The 13,067-nt window shown below is 38.2% G+C and overlaps 1 protein-coding gene across 2 annotated transcripts in view; it reads right to left on the bottom strand.

Moving 5' to 3' along the window:
* Positions 1 to 13,067, bottom strand: part of LOC309880625 (putative oxidoreductase ZK1290.5) — a 44,497-nt gene that overhangs the window by 27,695 nt on the left and 3,735 nt on the right. For both annotated transcript variants that reach the window (XM_082765743.1, XM_082765744.1), the window contains exon 2: positions 4,365 to 4,613. In XM_082765743.1, coding sequence (XP_082621869.1) covers positions 4,365 to 4,613 — 249 coding nt within the window. The remainder of the gene's footprint in view (positions 1 to 4,364; positions 4,614 to 13,067) is intronic.

Genomic DNA, 13,067 nt, shown 5'->3' with positions numbered 1-13,067 from the left:
ACTTTCTTTCTGGTGAAAGTATTTCCCCCTGGGGGATTACAAGAACACAAACACTGTTATTTTCATTTTGGAGGCAAGAAATTAGTTTTGAATAATTTATCAAAATAGCTTAAGATTCCATTAACCAAGAATTGCACAACTACCGCTGAAGGTTTTTAAGAACAGACTACATTTTAGCTGCTGAGAATGATGTAAATATAGATTTAATTTTGTCTTGTAGTGGTGGGTAACAAATACTTTGAGGTCTCTTCCAACCATATTCTTTTTTAAATAAACTTAATTCAAAATAAAAAATGGTTCACGGTATGCGCTTGAGAAAATCACAATCAAGTTTTGTATTCACCAACTTTTAAAAGCATGCCTTAAAGATAATCAGGCTGTGGTGAGGTGCGGTAGTAAATGAGGGCCTAAGGTTCAAACATCAAAACACAGCTGCAGGAAAACTATTCATATGTGAACTGCTTTCACACATTTAAAACACTTATAACTTCTCAGCGGTTGTGGCACTTACAATCAACACAGTTCCTCTTAATCATGTTGTGGAAGTAGAAGTCTGTGATTCTAATCAAATTGCTAACACTATATATATAAATATCTATATTTATATAGTGTATACAGACACGCACATAGAAGGAGTCAGAACTCACTGTAACAAACCTGCTTTTGAAGAACAGGCCTTGGATCATATCAAACCTAAAAGCAAAACCACATTTTTCAATGTTTTGCAGTTATCTCAATGCAATGGCAATGCCTAGACTTTTTTTCATGAGTATTCTATATAACAATAAGTAACTTCCAAAACATCCTGAATTAATACACGATCTGAACTGGGTGTATTATCATCACTCAGATGCAAGAAATTACCGAGACCTATTAAACTGAATATGCTGATACGACAAAGATTTGCCCAACTCCAGATGTGGATCTGTGATAGGTTAAATTTGGTTGAATCTGACAAGCTCAGAACAGTCACAAGGAAAAAAAAATATTTATGAATTCAGTAACCCACAAATCACATTCAAGAAGAAGTTACTTTGGAGGTTTGATCTAAATCCTAAGGAATGCATTCTGCCACTGCCAAACCTGTAACATTTGCTGCCATTTCATATTGGTTTACTGTGACTGCTAGTTGGAGGACCGCATTTAGAAAATGCAAGGGGAACCTCTGTTATAACCACTGCCCGCAAATAAGAAAAAAATTCCAGCTTCTCATGGATATACAATCTCCTGATTCGAACAAAACCTCTGGAACACTGTTCGCCTAATACCACTTGCCTGAAACTGTCTACTAAAAAAGTTGTATAACGATGCTTTACATGGAACACTCTCTTAAAAAGCAGTGACTGCCTCAAATCTGTTTCAACAGCTGGCATTTTCTATGGCTAACACACGGATTTATCAACTAGTATTCACCACATCTTTAATAAAGTCTGTATAGATGGACTGTAGCCTACGTGGTCCTCAAGGAGACGTTAACAAGACTTTCCTTGGAACAAAGCTTAGCTGCACAATCAGCTGCCAGGCCCCTGGAGCTTTTCCTTTTTCACTCCCCTGAATGGCTAACTTTCCCTCTAACATAAAGGTGTAACTTATCTAGGATCTTGCAATTTTCTATATGAACCATGTATGTTTTTGGAAATGCTGTAACCACCATGTATTTGGTTAATATATGATGAAATTAGGAAATTCAAATTTAGAGTAATGCTTTGCTCCACATTTCATATTTCTATTTCAAAAAAAAACTGCTGGCTAGAACATGCTTGTAACACATGCTTGTAACTACATAATTTACTTTCCTCAACAGGCTGGGACACAAATTGCTGTTATTACTAGAACTTTTTCTGCCATTGAATTTCATGCCCTCTCTATTGCATAGACTAGCCAGCAGAAAGGTGATGTAAAATGCAGGTATGAATGAAAGCAGAGCTAAGGTATCTAAGCTTCAAGTCTACAAGCTTATAACTGTATTTGCAAACCAGTCTTCTGTATTCTATTTACTTTTGTTAAGACTTGTGAGAAGCCTCAAAATTTCCAACAAAAAGCCCTTACTCTAAACATTTGTGAAACACTTGAAAAGTTCATGTTTCAAGGTACTTCCACTTCTTGTTTGAAAATCCTTCCAATAGCACCTTCCAGTTCAGGTGTGTTCAGATAGAAGATATTTGGCTCCCTAAAGCATGATGCTTTTTACCAACCCCGTAAAACATACCACACATTGTACCTGCTCTAAGGGCCTCCTTCACCAGAACTTGTAGCACAGAACAGAGAATTCAACTTTATCTCTTTGTCACAACAGCAGATCATATTGTGTCTAACTGTTGTTCTGTCATCCCATCCCTCTGGCGGAGGTCACCATCCTCACTGACAGATCCGTGAATTGCACATGAAGCATTTCCTAACTCATCGTGGTTTACAAAACATGAAGTTAAAACAAACTGAAGTCAGCATCGGTTTAGCTCCCTGTGTTCCACTAACTGGTCGTTCAGGAAGACCTTTATAAATTGTTCAAACATCTCCGCATTAATGGAAGAAAGCAGAGGAAGAAAAGGAGGGAAGACAGGAGACTGGGGAGGAAAAAAAAAAAAAAGAAGAAAAAAAGCATTGGATATTGGGGTAAATTGTGCAGGCACTTGTAATAACTTCTAAATTTGTCTCTGTAATGTGAGCAAAAGAAGTCTGAGTTGAAAGCATCTGACAGATACTTTCAACTCAGATACTGTTCTGTTTATGCCAGACCATGGAGTCACTCACTTGGTGACAGTATTAGGGCATTTCTAGCTCTCAAATATTTTTTCCTCAGCTCACAAACTTCTGCTTAGCAGCAATATCCAAGCTGAGTATTTGTGCGAGCACCTACTTTAACCAGTCTGCTACCTGAGAAAAAAGCAAATTACTGAAAGGAATCACTGAGAATGATTTCCTGGAAGTGAGTCAAGTTTTCCTCTCATTGGCATTCAGTAACAGTGCCATAGAAAGCACGGGAAAAAAGAAAGCAAACACAAAACATAACAAACAGAATGCAGAGAGAAGGAAACATGTTATTTCTCTGTTTAGAGGACAAAACCAAGGACTGAAACTTTTTTTTTTTTTTTTTTTTTTTTAAATGAGAGTCTCCTTGCAGTGACCTGTATTTGCATGGGACAGAGAAGAAGAAATATTAATTCATTCTGATTTACTCTGTACTTGTGCAGGCAGTTCAGGGATAAATTTCCATTAGAAATGGAGCCAAAGATGTGCATATAAAAATCAAAGTCTTTAACAGATAGAGATTTTGCCTCTTCATCTTGAAATGTACCAGGCAAAAAAGCCAGCAAATCTAGCACACGGCTGCTATCAATAAATGATTCCACAAAATCTGTACTTCAAAAGAGCTGTTCACTTCATTAAAGTTTGATTATTGGTAACAGGTGGACAGAGTGAGGAAAGAGAAGCATATATGCATTTTCAGGACACTAATATATAATGTTCAACCAATTATTCCTTGATTGTCCACATTAACACTCTCTACCAGTGTCATTGTTTTAGGTTATTACTTTAAATTCATCTTTCTCTCCCTTCACTTTCTTTTGATTGCTCTAGCTAGGCAGGAAGAAGTAAAAACCAGTATAAAACAAATCTTTTTTTTTTTTTTTTTTTTTTTTTATTAGGTTCCACCACTTTTATGATCTGTTACACAGAATTAACTGAGGTCACTATTGCAGCTTGTTGCCTGTCTAAAACGGTAGTAAAAATATCACATCTTTGACTATCAGAAGGTCATGACCAGGGTATACTTAATACTAAGTCTAACTCAGTGTTAAATTTAGTCTTCTCAAGTCTTATAGACACTTCTAACTTTTTCCTTGAAGTATATTGCAGCAGACAGATCAAACCAAAGGCAGTTACTTAGATTTTTTTTTTAAGAACTGTCAATAATCCTGCAAAATAACTTGTAGAAAGGACTCTCGTTCTCTGAGATTTAGCAGACCACACAAGAGCTTAGGCATTTTTGTGTCCCTCTTAACAATAAATTATTGTCAAGTCTGTGAATCCTTGTTCTTTTTTTAGGTTTTGAGTGTTTTCAGCAAAATATATAGCACTTGTAGTTGATCCTCAAATCAATTTAACAATGGAATGCGTTTCTACAAAAAATACACCTTAATCTGTTTTAAAAGATTTGCAACAAGGAAAAAATATGTGATCTCAGTTACAGGTATGCAAATTTCCTAGAGAATAAACAGAACAAGAAATTTGCAAAAATGTAAAGGCAGAATTTGGCTACTGTAATCTACCCACCTGTGCTACAGTGTTTTACAAGAATTCATTCATCTTTCCAAACATTCACAGAGAAGGCATGGTAAATGAGTTATATTAAAGATTCATACCAAGATAGTCAACACCAAGTCTTTCACATGACTCCAAGCAGGCTTTTTTTGTGTTTTCATAGCCATAATCACTATGCCACAATTTGGTGGTTATCCAGAGGTCCTCCCGCTTCACACCACTCTCTTTAATGGCTTTTTGGAGAAGAGATTCACAGCCGTATCTTTTTGCCGTGTCAATATGACGAATGCCACATTTCTGTAATGCATGGACCACAGCATCATGGGAATAGCCACCCTGATGGGAAGTACCTAAACAAAAGAAATTAGAAAATTAGAAGTGAATTATGAGTGACATATTTCTTTTTTGATTGTTTGTTCCCCCACTTTTTTTTTTTTTTTAAATTAATATTGTCACAGAACCTTCTTTTTGAATTCTCACTTCACATAGCAAAGAAATGGGAACTGACAGGCAGTGTGCCCTTACACATCTCCAGGCTGTGAAAATACGTAAGATGCTAGGTTGTTGATGCTGATCAGAAAACAGAAAAAAATAAAGAAGTAACTGTAAAGAAGTGAGATCATAAGTCAGGCTGAATGAAGAACATCAAACAGAAAATAGATACCTTATGAAAAACCAGTATATGACATTTTATTTTCATATAGGAGCACAACATTTACAGATAAAACACTAACAGCATGAAACAAAATATGTAACTTAAAAACAATTTACATTGCAGAAACCATATAATGAAGCATTTACTCTTTTGAACTCCTGGTAGTTTCACGTTGTTACTGCATTGTGGAACCCACTGCAGACTGGGCCGTGCTGCAGGTGCAACTCACATAACGTCAGGCTCAGCAGTAACCAGAACAATGGAATCCTGCACAGGGGTTAGAGAACTGGTGCACAGGGAGCCTCGGCAACAAAGTCAAGCGACTCTCATTGTGTAGGTATTCACTGGATGTACAAAAAGTGTATTTTGCTTGTCAAGGGGACGGAAGGAGGAGGAGACTCAGCAGGAAAAGCAACCAGCAGGAGGACCGTCAGATAAAGAACTGGTTGAGAGCAAGGAGGATGATATTTCTACTTACCCTTTCCTGTTAGTTGTTCTTCCTGCCGTGAGCCCCTCACCCATTCACCCCCAGTCAGACTTCCCACAAACAGTATTTTCTACAGTTTGTTTGAGGAAATGCTCCGTCAGCTATTAAAGCCAGCTTCTAAGGTGATGCCTGGTACTTAGAGGCCCTAATTCCAGGAACAGCAGTCAGCACGCAGATGGCTACAACGCTATCTGCAGAAGGACTACAGGTCAAAGAATAATATCAAATGAAAGTTGTATCCACTGACAACTTTCTCTTTTCCTCCAAACATGGTGTTTATTTGTACATTAAGCACCCTATCTGCACATTATGAAATGAACAAGTGCGTAAGCTCACCCAGAGGGGCAGAAAAAGGAAACACACACACAGTTACCTCAGATGCACCCACAGCGCTTCCCATACCTGAACTGGCGAGAGAATGACCACAAGCGCTTACAAAGTCCTCGTGCATGTACGACAAGCCAGGTTCTCCTCACTGCTCATCATTTTTGTTCATTCCCAATCTTAGAAGGAAAGTCAATGCTACTTGTATCATCCTGCTCACCACTGGCAAACCATGTTAGCTATAATACAGTCTAAGGTACACAGACACCTGAAGAGCATGAAATTCTGCTGCTCACAATGGGACAACCCCTGCTTACATTTAGGATGTACAAAATTTGGAGTATTCAATTCTTGATTTACTTATATTTTACTTAGATTTTATTATATTCCTACAATTCTGACATGCATATCATAAGGATTTTACCATTCTAAAGCATACAAAGTTACAATATTTTAAAAGACAGGAAATTTTGAAGAGTTTTTTCTCCATTGCCATTAATTATGACAAATACTGTAACTGGTTTAATTCCTGAACCACCTACAGATAATGTCCCTACAACTTGCTTTACACCAAAAAATAAGTTAAGCTAATTCAAATCACACCTCTAAAATTGCAATTTCACAGTCTTCATAAATGTTTAAGAATTTGATGAATGCAGCTTCTATGCATCTATACACATAGAACACACATGCAATTATTACATTATTCAGATACTAAAGGAATTTTATTAAAAATTATATAACTGGCATAGAAAAATTACTATACTTTTTCATAAGAATCCCTTTTAATAATCTGGTATTGGTGCCAAATAAATTAGGTTGCAATTATTATGCCTGTTTCTGGCTGAATGGACTTCTCTAAGCACAGAATGAATGGAGTTCATTTAGAGGTCTTGCAAATGAACTCAGACTCTTTTCATGCATAATGGATTTCAGTAAGAACATTTAGGACAAACAGCTTTTTTTCTTTTTCTTTTTCTTTTTTTTTTTTTTTTTTTAATTTAACCCTTTTAAGGTAAAGGGAGAGAGTGGGAGAGAAGGAAAATTCAGGATGTGTTTGTTATCGTTCCCTATTCCATGACGGCATGCACACTTGTTTAGGAGGAAATAGAGACCAAGATTACCCTTGAGGGAATTATCCTAATTTCTGTTCCTCAAGATGAATTACAACAGTCCTGATGCACTAAATAAACAAATGCTTAAGAACTATTTACCCCTTCCTCCCCCCCCCAAAAAAGAGAAACATGATTTACTTTCTCTCTCACTTTCTGGGGACCTAATGTCTTCATAATCTGTGAAAATATTATCTGAAAATATAAAAATGTCCTCTGATATGAATAACTATGGCTACTTGAAATCAGTGCAACCACTTACATTAAAAGAGTTCACATTAGAGAAACTGCGGGCTGGATGTTCAGAGATCATCTCACAGATTAATTCTCTTCTGACATCAGTAGGCAAAAAAAACACCCAGCTGACAAACAAAACACCTAGAAAAATACCATTCCTTTGCTGGCTGATCTTTAAGTAGTCACTTCAGAAGAAAACTCTCAGAAGAAAAATATCAAACACTCTTTTACTGATGTTTACGTGCTCACTATATACCATAATAAGCTTGAAATACCTTGTTCTATTAGTTTTACTGGTATTATTTCAACACTACATCAACATTAGGGCCATGTAATGCATCTTTACCAATTTCACGTTGTGAATACACTGAAGTTTTTGGTGTCAGTACAACTTGATTCCACTGATATCTTATGACATGATCAAACATAAAATGCTGCCTACACGCAGCAAATGAACACGTTTCAAGGTTCACTGCTGAGCCATTCACAGAATGGTGTGCCTCTTCTCTAGACTGGCTCAAGGACAGGCAGTCTTTACTTACTGTCCTTGCTTACTGTTATTGAAAGAGGCTGCCAGTCTTTCCTCTTCTTCTTTCACCTACTTTTGCATTCATGTGACTCCCTGACAAGCTGATTCAGCGCGCTGAACAGCCAAAAAGCGTATAGTTTTATAATTATTCAGGAAGCAGAATAACTCTCCAGAGGAAAACAAAACTCAAGACTTCAGGCAAGGAATGGGGAGAAAAATAGAGAAAGAAAAATCCCCCTTTCAGCAGCAGTAGTTAAATAATTTGATATATTCCCTGTTTTTTTACTAAAACAAAAAAGATAATAAGTTGTATTCAAGCCAACCACAAAGAGATCAGAAAGTCCTTCTCCACTAACTCGTCTCCTGGAGCCCTTCTTCCCTGATGTTCCCCAGAGCTATCGCCGGTGCTGCTCTTACACAAGCAGATAAGGTCACACTGACTTTCTGTAAGTATAGCACAGAACCCAAGTGTTCTTGCTGCTGCATTTTGGCTCAGTTTTTTCTTAATTGGGTCAGTTACCCTGCATATCAAATTTAGCATCGCATGACGAAGTATTCATTGCATCCTCTCTTCCTTTTGAGAGCGGAGGGGTTTTCCTTTGCAGCAAGTGAAATCAAAGTCAAGCTTGTTATGGAGCTCTCTTTCTCCATATTTTTCATAAGGCAGTTGCAGAGCATTTCTAGTTATGAAATGTGGCTACACTCAAATTTAATCACAACCAATCTTATGAAATAACTTGGACATCTTTACTCGGATCCCGAGAGTGTCACCTAACAACGTGTACCTAATGGAGCAGCTCTGACAACCAGCTGCTGGTGAAGGTGGTTTTGTATGGATATGGTGCAAGAGGAGCTGCAGCTGTTGAAGTACAGGCATAAATTGGCTTCTGACCTCACGGGATAGTGGGGAGGCCCCCAGAGCACTGCACTACAGCAGGTGCTTCCCGACAGTAGGAGCACACTGGTACAAGGAGATTCACCAGAGAACTCGACAGAGGTCTGAAGTTGCACTGACACACATTTTACAGCATTACAACAATTCTGCAAGCACAGCTTCATGTTATTCAAACACTGCTACGCTAAGATATTGCTAACAGACCTGACTGAAGTCTAGAGATTACAACCAAGTTTCTCTTGACTCTGTAAAAGCTGTCTAGATATTGCTTTTTTTTTTTTTTCTATTTCTTTTTGATTGAAGCTTTACTTTGATGTTTCAGATGTTTTTGCTAAATATAATCCACTGCTTAGTGCGAAGGGGTCACTCTGGGGCTGTTTTTCTCCTCTGTGACTCGGTTATAATAAGCTCAGACTTCAATAAGAAGAGGAAGGAAAGTATGCAAGCAGGATCTTCAGCTCCGCAGTGCTCCTCAGGCACCTAGGAACAGACTGCGGGAATACAGCCTAGGCACGCTGTGAGAGCAGGAGAGAGCCCTAACATGTTGATTATGTATGCAGGGAAAGGGAAGCCAGAATTACTAGTTTTCGCTCTTCCTGAGAGGAAGGAAGAAGTGGCAACGAGCCACTGTTGACAGAAGTACTCTATTCCCTCCATCCCAAAGAGGGTCAGACTGTGAAGGATATTCAGATCACCTACCGTAACATTAAGGTGCATCGCTGATCCAGACACAACTTTAGAAAAGGAGTTATGAAAGCAATGTCACGGGATGGCTCCCACAACGAGCCCAGGAACTCTGCAGGCAGCACCCATTCCCAGCGGGGTGCTGCAGCTCTGAAACCACCAATTCACTAGGACGCGTTTCTGGCAGGAAAAATACACTATCGCCCAAAAAAGCAATTATTTTTCCCCTGTAGGAATAAAGGTCTTTCCAGATGAAAATGCCGGCTATTTAAATTATCCAGCTGTCACACACAAGTATTTTTTATCATTGATAACTTCTCAATTAAATGTATATGGAAGGACAAACCCCGACCTGTCATTTGAAAGGTGGACTGTGAATGTGGAATTCACGTAGAAATTTCATAAGCAGAGCGGCAGCACACATTTAAATGCCCTTACAGACAGACTGCCAAATGTTGAAGCCTTTTCTTTCACTCCCCACTTTCCCACCACTGAGAGAACTATTTCTCATTAACAACCAAATTGGTTTCAGATGCTCTGCTATAAGATGTTACCTTAGAAACCGTTTGGTAAAAGACTGTGGCTTCCTTCCATAGAAATCTCAAGCAGTGAAAAGGCAGATTTTCTGGCATAAATCAAATCCAATTTCTAAGGTTCACTAAACCTTTTCTCCTCGGAATAATGTTTTGTGACTAGATCTTAGCAGTTAATAGTGCACGAAGAATTGCTGGTGTGAACCAGTTTTAAATGATTTTCATTCAATTCCCTCTGTTAACTCCATTGAAATTGCTTCCAGTACTTATCATACCTTGATAGAACTTTCAGCTTCATAACTAGTAAGGATGATACGTGCTATACAGCAAATAAAGAGACCCAATACAACTATTAGTGTTATTTTCCTTCTTTCTTATACATCTTCCTAAACTACTCTGTCTGATAAAGATTACATCAATTGATTCACAGTATTAGAAATTTGGAAACACTTCACAACAAATGACAGACCTGTGACACAATTTTCCGTCTTCAAACAACTTTCACACACATACAAAAAAGCATGATCAAAAGGAAAAAAGAGATGCGAGTACTAAGTCCGCAGTTTGCATTTAAGTAGCATATTACCACAATCATTGCCACTGTGAAAGTTTGACTGAAGAATAAATTATATGTATCATTTACAACTAACCATAATCAGCATACAATTAAGTAGAAGGATAGCAATATTAAAAAGCTTAGTTAACCTTAGATCAATAATTCAACACCAATTAAAAATATTGTAAAGATAATACTACAGAAAAAAACAGAGTTGCAATTTACAGTGATTTGACAAAAAGAAAATGTATGTATGATAACTCATTATTGTGAGACCCTCATTGAAGATGATGTTCAAGCTGATGGCTACTTTGTTACACCGTCATAGTGCCCGTGGTGCCTACTCAGACTACAGAGAAATGATGGCACTGGAAGGTGCGAGCCTTGCAGCATCCCACTGGTGGCTAACGGCATTCATGAGTTCAAAGGACAGCAGCAACGCAGCTATCCAATACCGAACAGTTTTGATCAAGTGCTTTTTATCCCCATCATCTAAGAATTTAAGATGTATTTTCTCAAATCTCGGATACTAAGCGATGCTTCTTGCAGCCCCTCCTCTCATGCTGCACATTCACCCTCAGACCAGCGTGCACCAGCATGCAAAGTCCATCCATTCAGGCGTTAAGCCTAGGCAACACAGCTTCGTTATGAAACTGATGTAAAGCCACAAGGATACCAATCCCCTTTCTCTCCTCTCTCCCCCCTGTCAGGAGGATTTTGTATTACACTCGGTGCTGGAGGCACTTTGCATAACCATTGGAAGAACTGAAGGAGGTTTAGGAACCAGCACCTCCCTCCTCCCCGCTTGGAGGCACGAGGCACTGCTGCAGCGTTGGTTACAGCAGCACCTGAGCTCACCACTCAGTGCTGCCAGGACTGTGCTACGGAGCCCTGGCAAAGAAAACAGGTACGGCAACGAAAATCTGCGCTACGAAGGCTGAAAGATAAAAGTCAGGCTTTTTTTTTCATCAAGTTCTGTATCATTTTTCTACATTACAGAAACATGGTGAAAGACAAAAGTTAAATACCCTGGAGCTTGCTCCTCCACTCATTTCAGGCTGGTGACAAATAATTCATTCATCTAATGAGCCATTAAGCTTGTATGATTTGAAAGTGTTACCAACAGAGTTTCCTACACTTTCTTCACGATGTCTTTCCTCAGAAAATGAGCCTTGGGACTGTGGCTACAATTACTCTCACAAATCTATAAGGTTCACTTGAACTGCATTGCCTTTACTACAGTAATTATTGGCACTACAGTGCACTTAACTAATATTTAGGCCGTCTATTTCTTCTGCTTCTTGTGGGTAACTGTAAGATCCACATTTGCCACAAAATGATCACAGAATTTTTATTATACACTTTTAATTTCTTTCAGTTCTATTTTATGCAGGTGCTTTAAAAGTATAGTCCTGAAGTCCTTATCAGGAACATTAAGTGTTCTTCTCTAGATTGAACTTATTTAGAAAAAAAAAAATCTTAATCTTTTTCTATTTTTCTAAAATCTTTTTCTATTTAATTCACATTCTTATATAACTCTAATGCTAAAGGGGTTTTGGAGTTTTTATGGAAAATGGAGCAGATGAGGTAATATGGCAATGAAGATTAAGAAAACTGTCCTTTTTACAATCAGGCTCAAGGTAAAATCCCCTGTAAAAATATAAAAAGTTGGTCTCAAATGTTTGTAGGTATACAAAGAGCAGACAAAGCAGCAATTTCCTCCAGAAAAACAAACAAACAAACCAAAAGCACATTTATTTCTGTACCGTTCTGTACTAGGTACGCTGATATCAGCAGAAACTTGCCCAGCACTTTCCCTCAGGTGCATTCACTAACACCCTTCAGAACCCCATTTGTGCAGCGTTTCGTCTTTTCAGGAGGTCAGTACATTTTATCAGGTTAGGAGAGGAGGCACATTTTACCCCGCCGCCTCCAAGCATGTACCCACATGGACCACGGCCACGTTTCGTACATACGGGAGGAGTTAAATATATGGCAGCCCTCAAAGCTCAAGTACAACTTCTCAAGGTCAGATCTCCCAAAACGGTGGATGAATCGAAGCACAAAGATTTATAGTTGTGGCATTTTGTTCATCACAAGAGGCTATTAAGGAAACTTGGTAACCATGGGTGAGAAGTAAACTCCTGACAGAACTAGGGGAGAAAAAAAGAAGTTGAGACGTAAAACAAAGGGCAGAAATAAACAGCCAATTCTTATTACGGGGTAAGATTAATAGGGGGGAGTGCCATAGGTCTTGGTATCAAGACCACTGTTCCATAAATTTCCTTAGGAACTGAAGCCATGAAAAAACAAGAGCCATGGGAAGAAAAAAAAAAAAAAAAAAGGCAGTAACAGCTGAGAACAAGAAGTGAAGGCTTGAATCTGCTGCCATTGAACTGAGAAGTAAAATCTCACTCGATTCCAGCCCCAGCAGGACTGGGTCTTTTTTCTGAGCACAGTTAAGTTTAAAAATGACTATGAGCAACTCTATGATTAATAATGAAGCGGCAGATAACTATGTTATAGTAATGCATAATGGAAGGAAATATCAAGATACTTCTACTCAGCATTAAGGTTCAGATTACACATAGCTTTTTGAGGAGAAAAATGAGTTTATGCTTTTCTCCATGGGGAAAACCTCCCTCCTCATACAAGCATGGCATTAATTTTATACTTTGATAGGAGGGGATCATGCGATGACTTTTTTTCTGTTTTAAAATCTCACCAAGTTCCTAATTATACTGAAACTTGAGAATTATACAGAAAACAAAACAAAACAAAACTTTACAAGA

This window comes from Aythya marila (genome assembly GCF_965140915.1).
Source record: "Aythya marila genome assembly, chromosome: 8".
NCBI classification, from domain to species: Eukaryota; Metazoa; Chordata; class Aves; order Anseriformes; family Anatidae; genus Aythya; species Aythya marila.
This window is presented reverse-complemented; position numbering and strand designations above follow the sequence as displayed.